Source organism: Echinops telfairi, unplaced genomic scaffold, assembly GCF_000313985.2.
Source record: "Echinops telfairi isolate 266 unplaced genomic scaffold, ASM31398v2 ScPeMD7_5;HRSCAF=22, whole genome shotgun sequence".
Classification (NCBI taxonomy): Eukaryota; Metazoa; Chordata; class Mammalia; order Afrosoricida; family Tenrecidae; genus Echinops; species Echinops telfairi.
In genome coordinates, this window is record NW_022103901.1 from 2,611,478 (window position 1) to 2,623,671 (window position 12,194).

The following is a 12,194-nucleotide window of genomic DNA, read 5'->3' on the forward strand; positions in this document are numbered from 1 at the left end:
TAATAAAAGGTGCCCAGCAGAGCCTGTGAGCAGGACGCTGGAAGAGTCAAGCATGGACACCCTTGACGGTGACCTGTGGACCTGGTCAGAAGCTGCGGCCTCCGTCAAGCTTCCAACCCCCAGCCATCGAGCCGATCCCGACCCCAAGCCAGGAGGACTCGGTAGCACGGAGGAGAGCTGCCCCACAGGGTGGCCCGGTTGTGGATCTTTGCAGAAGCAGACAGCCCCATTTTCCTCCCACTGAGCAGCTGGTGGGTTTGAACTGATGGCCTTTCTGTTAACAACCAAGAGCTTAGCTGCTGAGCAACCAGGCCTTCTTTCCACCAGGATTCTGTTCTCCTCGTAAACACCTTTCACATACACACTCTCCCTCTGAACCCCCTGCCATCAATCCTGGTGAACGGCGACGCCACAGGACATGCTAGAGCTGCCCCCTGGGGAGTTCTGAGATGGGAGTAGAAAGCCCCATTTTCCTTCCTCTGAGCAGCTGATGGTTTTGAACTGCCAACCTTGTGGTTAACACCCCAACACGTAACCACTATACCACCAGGGCTCCTTTCAGGATTGCTGCTTGCCCCAAGAGTTAAAACTAACTAACTAAACAGCACCCCACTGCTACCAAGTCAATTGTAATGCACACCAACCTATAGGACAGGGTAGAACTGTCCCTGTGGGTTCCTCAAATGCTAACTCTCTATGGGAAGTTGAAAGTCTCATCTTTCTCCTGTAGGCGGCTGGTGGTTTCAAACTGCTGACCTTGGGGTCAGCAGCACAATGTGTGACCCACTGTGCCACACAAGCTGTGATGCTTCGCTCAGAGGTAGCGTGATTTGTTGAACAGCTTGTGAGCACCAGACTGGCTCACCGGTTGGTTTCCCTGGAAAAGACTGAGCACACTCATCCCTGAGTCCCCGGGGCCAAGGCAGTCGCACTGCACTGGTTGGTTTGTCCTCGTCCCTAATTCCAGGTCCGCAGAGGCATCCCAGCAGGTCCCCAGGCGGGGAGCACCCTGGAGGGCTCCCCATCTCTCAGATGCCCTGAACTGGGCATATCCTCCTCCTGGACCCCTGGTCTCTGCAAAGCCCGTCTGGAGGGAGGAGTATCTTCTAAAATAGGTGCATTCCAAGTTCTATCCCTCAGTGTGACTAAACAGACGCTCTAAGGTGCAGAGATTAAAGGCCCGCTCTTGCTGTTGACGAAGTCGGTGGTTGGAACCCACCAGCTGCTCCTGGGGGTGAAGAGGAGGCTGGCTGCTTCTGTGACGGCCTCAGAGACCCCAATGGACAGGGGCTGCTGTGGGTCAGAATAGGCTTGGTCTTTAGTCCCTGGGTGGTACAGCCAGTTAACGCACTTGGCATTGATCCAGCAGCTGGGTACTTCCCATGGGGAAAGAAAGGTCTGGCTGTTAACTTCTGAACACAACGGAGCGCACTCCCGCTCTGACACCCACTGGCGGGGCCCCTGTGAGTCACAGCCGACCTGGGGGCCACTGGCAGGACTTCCACACTGGTTCTTCTGGGTTTGGTGCCCAGGCTGAGAACTTGCCTTTCTGCGCGCCCACAAGCTCCCCAGGCGAGCCTTAGCAACCAGCACCCGCCAGCGTTGGAAAGCCAAAAAGGAAGAGTGGGCACAGAATTTCCCCGGGTGAAGACTGAAAGCCAAGCCTGGAGCGGCAGTGCTGAAGGCTCCGTGGGCGCGAAACACGGACAGAACCATCAACGGGAGATGGAAGGAATACACAGAGTCACTGTACTAAAATGCGTCCGTCAGCATTCCACCCTTTCAGGGGCAGCATGTGATCAGGAACCCACCTGACTGACGGAAGAAGTCCAAGCTTCCCTGGAGGCATTAGCAAAATTCAAAAACATAAGACTGCAGGAATGGAAACAACACCAACTGAAATGGTTTCAAACCTCTCAGATAGCGGGGGAAGCCCTCACTTGTCTGTTTATGCCAGCCAACAGAAAGAGACCCCTGCTTGTGCCCATTCCATGGAAGGGCGACCCAACAGAATGCAGAAGTAATACTAATATCTCATGCAAACCCAATGGTGCCAAAGACCACTCAGTAACAGAGGCGGCAATTACGTGGACAGGGAGCTGCCAGAAATGAAAACCTGATTCAGACGGGGATGTGGCGTGACAGAGGGAGTGCACTGTGCACGTCATGGATCTCGGCTGAAAGCAGAGACTTCTAGAAAGATGTGTCCTTGTGTTTCATTGCCGACACAAAGACACCCAACCACGTGGATCTTCACAAACTGTGGGTGGCCTTGGAAAGAATGGGAATTCAGGAACACCTCACCGTGCTTGTGCAGAACCTGCCCATGGACCAAGGGACAGTCCTTCCTACAGAACAACTCAGGAAACATACGCATCCGGGTGTGTCCTCTCAATTTACTGTCTGTGGGCTGAAAAAATCCCCCCAGGGGTTGATAAGACACCTACCTGTGTGTGGGGCACAAAGCGTTGTGTGATCCAGAGCATGGGAGAAAGGGACCAGGCCCTCCCCTGCTTGGTTGATGGACTGTGCCTCCCCCTGCCCCCGACCCCAGTGACTTATCGAGGGGCATGGCCCCTCCCTGTTGCCACCTGAGATCCGTGTTGCCATTTTCCTCCCTTTATCAGCATCTTCTTCCTGCACTTAAACCCTCATTACCCTTCCCTGGGCTGAAAGCAGAGCCCTGGGGGCATGGTGGTTCCCGAGTTACGCTGCGATCTGCAAGGTCAGCAGTTTGGAACCACCAGTCGCGGCTCTGGAGAAAGAGGAGGTTGTCTACTCCCGTAGAGAATTACAGTTTCAGAAAAACACAGGGGCAGGTTGGTCCCCTCCTATAGGGTCGGCGTCGACTCGGTGGCAGTGAGTTTGTCTGTTGGGGGTGTTGAACACAGGCCATCGCCACCCCCCACATGTCTCCTGATTGTGAGAAATGCTTTCCCCCGTGGCACTGCCTTTGCTGTGATGCCAGGCTCCCCGCCCCCCACCCCCTGTCCTCTGGGCGCCTCATTGCCCGGGCTCAGTCTCGTCTCTGACACCTGGGACCCCCATCTTCTCTTCTCTCTGCTTCCCGACCACCGCAGGGGTGAGCAAGGTGGTGACAGTGGACATTAAGGGGAACTGGCAGCGCTGGCTGAAGGTGCGGGACCTCACCAAGGGAGTGACCTACTTCTTCCGCGTCCAAGCACGGACCATCACCTACGGACCCCCCATACAGGGCAACGTCACCGCAGGGCCTGCGGATGGTAAGTAGGACCCTCGGGGGAGGCCACCCGGTGCCCACCAGACCGAGGTTTGTTTGGCGATGAGTGAGAATTAGAATCCAGTCCCTCAGGTGAACTACCAGAATGATCACAAGGGGGACTTTCATAAACAGATATTTACTCACTCACCGAGTAGGAGACTCAAAGTCTGAATTCAGGGAGTCTGTTTTCTGGGCTGGCATCTGCCCTCCCCACCTCTGTCTGCCTCTCAGTTCCCTTCTCTGCCCAAAGCGGGGGGCACCAAGCACTCCCTCCATGGACACAGCCTCATTCCTATATGTGTTAGTCTGGGTATTTTAGAGAAACAAATCCACAGAAACTCATGTATAAGAGAGTTTTATATAAAGGTTACATGCACATCAAGATAACATCCCAACCCAGTGCTGCCCAAGCCCACAAGTCTGACATTAACCCATATGTCCGACACCAATCCACAAAGTCCTCCTCCATCTCACAAAACACACACAATGATGCTGACTGCAGGAGGAAAGCAGAGTCAGTGAATGTGTAAGCATCTCAGCGCTGGCAGGGGTTTATACACGGCTGCTCCAGCATCCAGGGCTGCATCCGGGTAGGTCCATGTGGCTTCTCCTTAGGATGTCTTGCAGGAAATGAGCCTTGCCAGTTGAAGCAGGGAAGTGGATAAGGTAAGGTGGCCAGAAGCTGGACAGTCCCGATTTTTGGAAAGAATGCACGACAAGCTAGGGAACGGTCTATTTGGTCCATATAGACCAAATTTTTAATCAAGAACACACACACACACACAAGCTAGGGAACCGTCTATTTGGTCCATATAGACCAAATTTTTAATCAAGAACACACACACACACACACACACACACACACACGTCAATGGTGTCCCGCTTTAAATCTGGTCACCTTAGGCTAAGGCAGCTGCACCCTGGTCCGACCATCAGAAAGAGACCAGAAAACTAGAAAGGCGAGGCTCACTGAGCCATTTATCTCTCCGCCCTTTAATTAACCCCACAGGTGTTTATCGGCCAGGTTGGCACAATAATCTTTAACTATCTCATCATAGCAAGGAAAGGCCCTCACTGGATTTGAAACCATGGCATAGGGCTGAGGAGTCCTCCTCCCCCACTTTTCCTGGAAGGGGTTAGGGCCACGTGCAATCCTAATACTGGCCAACTGGGGGTGCCCAGATGCAGAGAACCATGGGTGAAGTTTGCGAGCCTCCCCTGAAGACGGGAGAACATGAGAGAATACTGTTTTTCAAAAAAAAAACCCAACAGGACACTGTTAGAACATTCACCTGTCAGGTGGGACTAGGCAGCTGCCAGGGTAGCCAACAGCTAGGACCTTTGCTGGAACACTCACCCAGCCAGGCCAGCAGATCAGTGTCATGGGAGCTACACCGGGGGCTATGTATGGGGGGGCACTCTGTGGGGGGGCTTTACTGGGGAGCTATATCCAAAGGTTACACTGGAGGGGGCGACACTGGGCACTGGGGGGTACTTCTGGGGGCTCCATCTGGGCTCTTTCTATTCCACAGGCTCCCCAGGCTCCCCCAGAGATGTCGTGGTCACCAAGTCCTCCTCTGAGCTGACCCTGCAGTGGACGGAGGGGAAACCAGGCAGCACCCCCACCAGGGGCTTCCTCATAGAAGCCAGGCCATCAGGTAGGGGTGGGGCCTCCAGCATTTGGGGCCGGGGCTTTAGGCAGTCAAGGACAGCAGTGGCCCTGGGTGGGCTGCGGGAAGGACCTCCGGCCAGGTGGGTGGAGTTGAGGTGGTAGGGCCCGTGGTTAAGATCCAGCTGTGCCCGCCTCCCATGGAGGCTGTGTGAGGACCCCGTGGGAAGGTCTCTGAGGTTGTAGAGCTTCACGGCGGCAGAAGGCAGCATCTTCCTCCCTACAAAAGGCTGCCGGGTCCAACCATGGGCCTTCCTGCCAGGAGCCCAGCACTCAGAGACTGCAACACCAGGGTCTGGGACCTGTTGTATTTCTCCTCCATCGTCCGTCCGCCACCCTCATGAAGCAGAGAGGGGACCTGCGGGGTCAGCACATGGCTTCGGGGAGGCAAGGAGTGGGGGCAGAACTGCTGGGGAATGGGCTTGGGGTCCACCCTGAACCCTGACACTTGGAGGGACTCCCCAAAGTAGGGGTGTCTTCTCATATCCAGGGGAGGTCTGAGCTCAGAGGGGCTGGTGCCAAGATGAAGCAGGGGATGCAGGGGTGCAGGAAATGGCCCGGAAGATGCTGGCCTTTTTAATGAGCGGCGAAGGAGCCCTGGCGGAGTCCTGGGTTCTGTGTTGGGCTGCTAACCACAAGGTCAGCACTTCGAAACCACCAACCGCTCCTGAGGCAGAAGATAAGGGTTCCTGCTCCCATAGAGTGGCAGTCTTGGAAAACCCCAGGGCAGTTCTGCCCTGCCCTACAGGGGTCACTGTGAGTTGTCAGCAACTCCACAGCAGTCAGTTCGGTTTGGGGGTTTGAGAGTGACCTCACTGGTAACATGCTAGTGTGCAGAGAGGGATGTCTCTTCTGCCTAAACTCCTCAGTGGGTTTTCTACGACAGAGACCTGAAAAACAAGGAGCCTTAGGGGCGCTGCTGGTTAGACGACGGGCAGTTAGCCACAAGGTCAGCAGTTCAAACCCACCAGCTGCTGCACAGGAGAAAAAGGAGGCTATGTGCTCCCATGAAGACTTACGGAGCCACAGGGGCCGCCTGGCCCTCGGGCTGTGCCCGTGTGGCTGTGGCAGAGTCAGCAGGCAGCCGGCGCTGCAGGCTTTTCCAGGCCATTTTGCTGGGCGGGTCTCAGGGCCTGATTTACATATTTACACAATAAGCCAGAATGGCTCTCAAGGAACTATAAATACCCTTCCATCCCGAAGCCACCTGGAGGGGTACCGTTTTAGAATGTGCATTTTAGGACGTGTCCCTGGGTCCAGGCCGACTGGGCATTGCTTCTCTCACCACCAGTGGGATGGAGCCAGTGTCGGGACATGACCCGGTGGTCCCTGGCCCCCGTCAGTGTGTGAGGGCTCCGCAGAAAGATCTCTGAGGCTGGGGTCATCACGGGGGACAGACAGCAGCATCTTTCTCCTGGTGAGCACTCGTGGATGCCGATCGCAGCCCAGCGGCGCTTAGCTCACTGCGACACCAGGGCCCAGGAAGCTTTATGTTCCTCCTCGCTTGTCACCCCTCCCCGGCCATCTGCTTCTGGCCCTCAGGACTCTTTGTGCCCCTCTGCAGGCCCCTCCCCATCCATTCCCCTTCCACACGCTTTCTCTGATGACCAGAGATTACAGCGGAAGAAAGAAGGTCCGCCTTTACCCCCTAAGCCCCACCTCCAGGCCTGCACCCTCAGCTCAGACATCCCACCCACAGTCGCAGCTGCAGACCTGCGCTCAGCGAGGCCTGCACTTACCCTCTCTGGGCTTCCTCGGGGTGGGGGCTGGGGGGAGGAGTGGGAGTCAGCCACCACTGTGACCTTACTTCACCCCCACCATGCCCTCCCCACACGCAGTCCTGCCCCGTTCCACACACGTTTGCTGTCCTGAGCCCTGAGTTCCAAGCTACAGTGACCCCATCGCCACCCCCACCCCCATGCACAACAGTGGAAACACTGCCGCCAGCCCGGCCGGCCTCTGGATCATTCTTCAGGGTGAGCCCATGGCTGCGGCCACTGTGCCCATCCGCCCCATCGAGGGTCTTCCTTTTGACGCCCGCCTCTACTTCACCAAGCGTGGCACTCTTCTTGGGGGGCCGCTTCCATGACAGCGTCCTCGAGTTGGCCTCACCGCCATTCGGGGGCCTGGCGTCGGTGCTGACCCTTGATGACCCCACACACGGCAGGGACGGGGCCCTCCTGACAGCACGTCCAAAGTATGTGAGATCATATCCCGCGGCCTTGTCCCGAGACAGCTGGGGTGCTCCGTGGCACCTCGAATACTTCCCCGCCTTTGTCATTCAGAGGCCTCGCCTGGCAGGTCCTGTCCGTTCTTCCTGTGTTTGACCTCCGACGGGAGCTCTGCCGGGCGCCTCAGGCCCGCCCGCCTCGCTCAGCCGCTCGCCCAGATTGACCATTTAGACCAAGAAAAATGGCAGCAGCCGGGAAATAAAGCGGAGCCGGCGCCGGGCGCCCGAGGCTGCAGCTGGCTGTCAAGCTGTCGCAGGCACCACAGTGACACCAGCATCCCCGGGCCGTGAGTGGCGGTTCCATCCGGTGCCGAGACCCGGTTTAATTGCCCATGAAATCAAACTTTTGTGTTGCCTTGGCGTCTGCCCCGTACCTGCCTCCCTCGGCTCCCCGCCGGGTGTCCGAGGGATAAATTGAGCGTCTCGGTCTCAGCGGCACGGACAGCGGGGGTGTCCAACCCAGAAAACTGGCGGTCACCCAGGCGGCATCACTAGAAGTCATCCCCTCCCACCCCTCCTCCGTACTCACCACACAGAGGCCCCCCACCCCAACCCTCGGCTGGGCCCTCCTCCAGCAGCACCACCTATTTCAGTGCTAGAATCATCGTCCGTGGCAAGTACGGCTGTAGCTGCTTACAGGTGTGAATTGAACCAAACCACAGCCATAGAGTCGTTGCTGACTCACTGGGGCCCCCTGCAGGACAGGAGAGAACTGCACCACCACCCACCCACTCCCCCACACACACACCCTGTGAGTTCCCAAGGCTCTTGACTGTTGTGGGAGCAGACCCGCCTGTCTTTCTCCTGAGAAGGGGCTGGTGAGTTTGAACTGCAGCCTGTGGGGTTGCAGTCCGGCTGCACCCCCGGACACAAACCCACTGCCACAGACACAGAGTCCATGCTGACTCACCGAGAGCCTGTCGGACAGCGAACTGCCCCTGTGCGTTTCCGTGGCTGTCAGCCTGGATGGGAACAGCACGCCTCACCTTTCTCCCCTGGCGTGGCTGGAGGATTTGAACCAACGACCTTGAGGTTAAGAACCCAACAGGTCTACTCACTACGTCATCGGGGCTCCTTAAAACTGACTCCGGCAGGGGCATTTGGGGGGAAATGAAGCTTTTGCTAGAACATGGCACACACATGCTATGGGCAGGCATTGGGGCCCCCACCCTTTGGGTAATGTCACCCAGGTGGCCTGCTCCCCTGGAGCCCCTCCTGTAGATGCCGCAGTTCACAGCTCCAGGTGTATTAGGACGCCGTCTAGAAGCAGACCTGCCCCAGAGGTAGACAGGACTCACCCGGGGGCCAGGAGACAAACTCGCCTGTGATATCCAAGCCTATCTGTAGTGGGAGGTTTTATAAAGGGGGTAAAACCCAAAGAGCTCCCTGCCAGCGAGCCCCTCAGGACAAGGTAGGCCTGCCCCTGTGAGCTTCCGAGGCTGCGACCCTTGATGGGAGCAGAGTCTCAGCCTTCTCCCACGCACCCCCTAAACGTGTATTGTGAACCCCAACCCCTCTCCCCATGGAAAGGAGCCCTAGAGAGGCACTGGGCTGCTAGGGGCTTTCCCGCCGGCTGGCCCAAGGCAGAAAGAAGTGGCCCCTGCTTCCCTAAAAGGGAACTATCTTACAGGGTCGCTGACTCAGGACAGTGAGTTTTGTGGGAGACCTGGGTTTGCTTCCCGGCCAGGGCACCTCCTGCAGTCACCACACGCCTGCCAGAGCCCTAGCGACACAGTGGTTACTCACTGGGCTGTCACCTCAAGATCAGCAGTTCAAAACCCCAGCCCTTCCATGGGAGAAAGATGAGGCTTGCTTCTCCCACGGAGAGCGACAGTCTCAGAAACCCACAGGAGCAGTTCTACCCTGTCCTGAGGGTCGCCGCGAGTCAGAGAATCCACTCACTGGTACCAGTGAGTCAGTGGGACCAGAGGGTTTGTTGTTTTGTGTTGATGATGCTGAACAGGTTCGGGGGCGCTTCTAGCCTAGGAAGAAAGGCCTGGCAATGTACCCCCCAAAACAGCCAGCGAGAACCTGAGATTCCCAAGGGCCAGCTGCACAGGCCATCTTGGAGCTGGCCAGAGATCTGTCCTGCTGTGCTAGCGTCGTCGCCATGGGTCAGGGGTCACCTGGACACAGGTGGGAGAAACGGCAACAAGAGTCCCTTGCTCTCACCCCCAGGGGCAGCTTTCCACCTGCTTTGGCCACAAGCATCTGGACAGGTGTCTCTTTCAGTGTCTGGGATGGAGGGGCAGCCCAGTGGGCAGTTTGCTTTGGGTCCCCTTCCCCACACACACAGGGGCCTCCCCCCTGAAGACAGTGCAAAGCCCCTCCCCAGCCCGGGTCATGGTGCCGGGCTCCAAGGTCACTGGGCCCTCATGACTGGTCCTCAGGCGGTTGCATCATGGCCATGACTCAGGGACCAACATGCTGGTGGGGGGTGGGGGGTGGCAGGAGGCTGGGGTCTCCCCAACATGCTGCTGGGCCACTGACAGCGGGCTAGAGGACCCCTAGAAAGGCCCTTACAGAACACAAAAGACAGACTGGCAGGGAGCCGGGGCGATCCCAGGGAGCAGACAGCATGTCCCAGGGGGCAGTCCTGGGACGGGACCCCCCACCCCATGTGCAGTGGCCCTTCTTGCTGTGATGAGTAAGAGCTCCTGCAAGCAGACACAGAGCAGCGTCTCCTGCCTGCCTTCTGGTCTCCCGACCCTCTCCTAGCCCTGGGGGTCCTGGGGGGGGGGATGGAGGTACCCCCCCCAGTGTGGGCTCGGAGCCTGGCCCAGCTGATGGAAACCCAGGGACCTCCTGGGTTCATCCGGAGGGAGGGGGAGTCCCTTGGTGTGTGCCCCCCCTCCCCCACCCCACACCCCAGTGTCGAGAGAGCAAAGTCAGCTCCTAAAGGCTCCAGGAAGAATCCAGGACAGCGGCGGGAGTCCTTGCATGGGGCTCCAAGTGAAACCGGCCCTCTGAGCCAGGGTGGCTTCCAGTCTCTCTGTCTCCCTCCACTTCTCTCCTGTCTGTCTCCCATTGCATCTCTCTCTACCTCTATATGCCTCTGTCTCTCTGTGTGAGGGTGTGTATCTCTATGTCTCTCACTCTCCCTGTGTCTCTCTGTGTGTCTCACTCTTTATCTCTGTGTATCTCTTCTTCCCTCTCCCCGTGTGTGTCACTGCTTGTCTTCGTGTGTGTGTGTGTGTTGTGTCTGTCTCTCTCTGCCTCTATCTTTATGTATCTGTGTGTTTGTGTATCTCTGATTGCCCCCTCCCCTTCACTCTGCTGTGTCTCCCTCTCTCTCCCTCCCCATCCCTCTCTGCGTGTGTCTCTCTCAGCCTCTGTGTGTGTATCTGCCTCTCTCGGACAGCTTGCCCACCCCCACTCTCGCCCGGGAGTAGACCATCCACTGAGAACAGCTCACACACGGAGTCCCTATATCTCAATGGTATTAAGCAGCAGACAGTTCATAAGAGTCTATCTTTTAGTCAGTAGTCTCTTCTGCAGCATAAAGTCACCCATCAAGTTAAAGAAAAACCATTCTGCAGTTCATTCAACATTTAAAGCCCTTAGAACCACTTACCACAGACCACAGAGCCGACTCTGACCTGGAAACTTGAGTGAGTCAGCCTGCTGCTGTGCCCCGACAGGGGTGCCCAGAGCTTTTGACGCACCCCTCAGGGGGACTCTAGCCCCAAGCTTTTGCTTTGCGCCTGAGTGCATTAAGCATATGTACCACCCAGGGACTCTCACTTACTGATCTGCAAACCACAAGGTAGGTGGTTCAAACCCACCAGCTGCTCTGCAGGAAAATGATGAGGCTTTCTATTCCTGTAAGAACTCAAAGGCTCAGAAACCACTGGGGGCAGTTCTACTCTGCCCTCTAGCATCTCCATAGAGTCAGCGTGGACTCGAAGGGAGGAGTTTGGTTTTGGCTGGGAGTACTAGGTCCTGCCAAGGCAGCCAAAGGGCTGCAAGAGTGGAGAGACAGAGAGATGGATGAGTAAGCGGGTAGATAGATAGATGAATCCATGAATCAGTGGATGGTTCATGGATGAATGCTGGAGAGGATCAGATAGGAGGTAGGAAGATGGCTATGGGTGATGGATGGATGGGAGAAGGAAGGATGGATGGATACATGAAATGGGAGATAGGATGGATGCATGGTAGATGGAAATGATGAAACTGTGAGCAGACTGATGGCGGGATGGTGGGAGAATGGGTGGTTAGGCTGTTGTTAGATGGATCTAAGATGATAGGCTGGATGGGTGGATGGATAAAGGGATGCATGGTGAAGGACAGTAGCCGGACGGACAGCTAGATGGATGGATGGCAGATGGGTGGTAGATAAAAGGATGGATGCACAGAGTTGGAGGGGAGGAGGAGTGATGGAAAGATATATAGATGGATGGATGGATGATTGAAGGACAGGTGGACAGCAGATGTTGAATGGTTAGATGATAGGAAATGGAGGGATGATATAATAGATGACTGGGCGGAGAGCTGTATAGACAATGGGTGAGTGGACAGACGGATGGGTGGATGGATGGATGATAAATAGACAGATGGAAGATGTCAAGCATGAGCACACATCAGTGTAAACAGACAGGTCAGCAGTAGTGGGTGCTGCAATGGGAAGTCTGGGAGCCCCGAGAGCCAGTTCCTGGGTGTAAGCCTGAAAGGACACAATGATCTTGTTGATTTCCCTCCACCCGTCGACGATAAGCTCACTGAGAAGCACCATCTCGTGCGATCCCCTGATGCGTAGGGTGTGTTCAGACAGTGGAGCCTGGTTCCACCTGGATGTGTGTGGATGCTGTTAACTCATGGATGGACAGACAGGGGTGTCGGGGAGAAGGGGGAGGGAGGGAGGCAAAGAGAGTGCATGTGCAGAATGAATGGGTCCCCTTCACCCCCACCCCACCCCACAGCCGTCTCCCCCTTGATCATTCTGATGCAAGTTTCAGAATCAACCACAAAGGAAAGGAAACACGATGCCAGGAGGTCCCGGCTCAGGGCCTCGCAGAACTGTCCCTGGTCGTGGGAGGTTGTAGACCTTGATG

General features: G+C 56.5%; 1 protein-coding gene across 1 annotated transcript in view; it reads left to right on the top strand.

Annotated features, from left to right (window-relative positions):
- Nucleotides 1-12,194, top strand: part of SDK1 (sidekick cell adhesion molecule 1) — a 513,921-nt gene that overhangs the window by 477,063 nt on the left and 24,664 nt on the right. The window contains exons 38-39 of the mRNA XM_045284375.1: nt 3,081-3,242; nt 4,774-4,899. Of these exons, the coding sequence (XP_045140310.1) occupies nt 3,081-3,242; nt 4,774-4,899 (288 nt within the window). The remainder of the gene's footprint in view (nt 1-3,080; nt 3,243-4,773; nt 4,900-12,194) is intronic.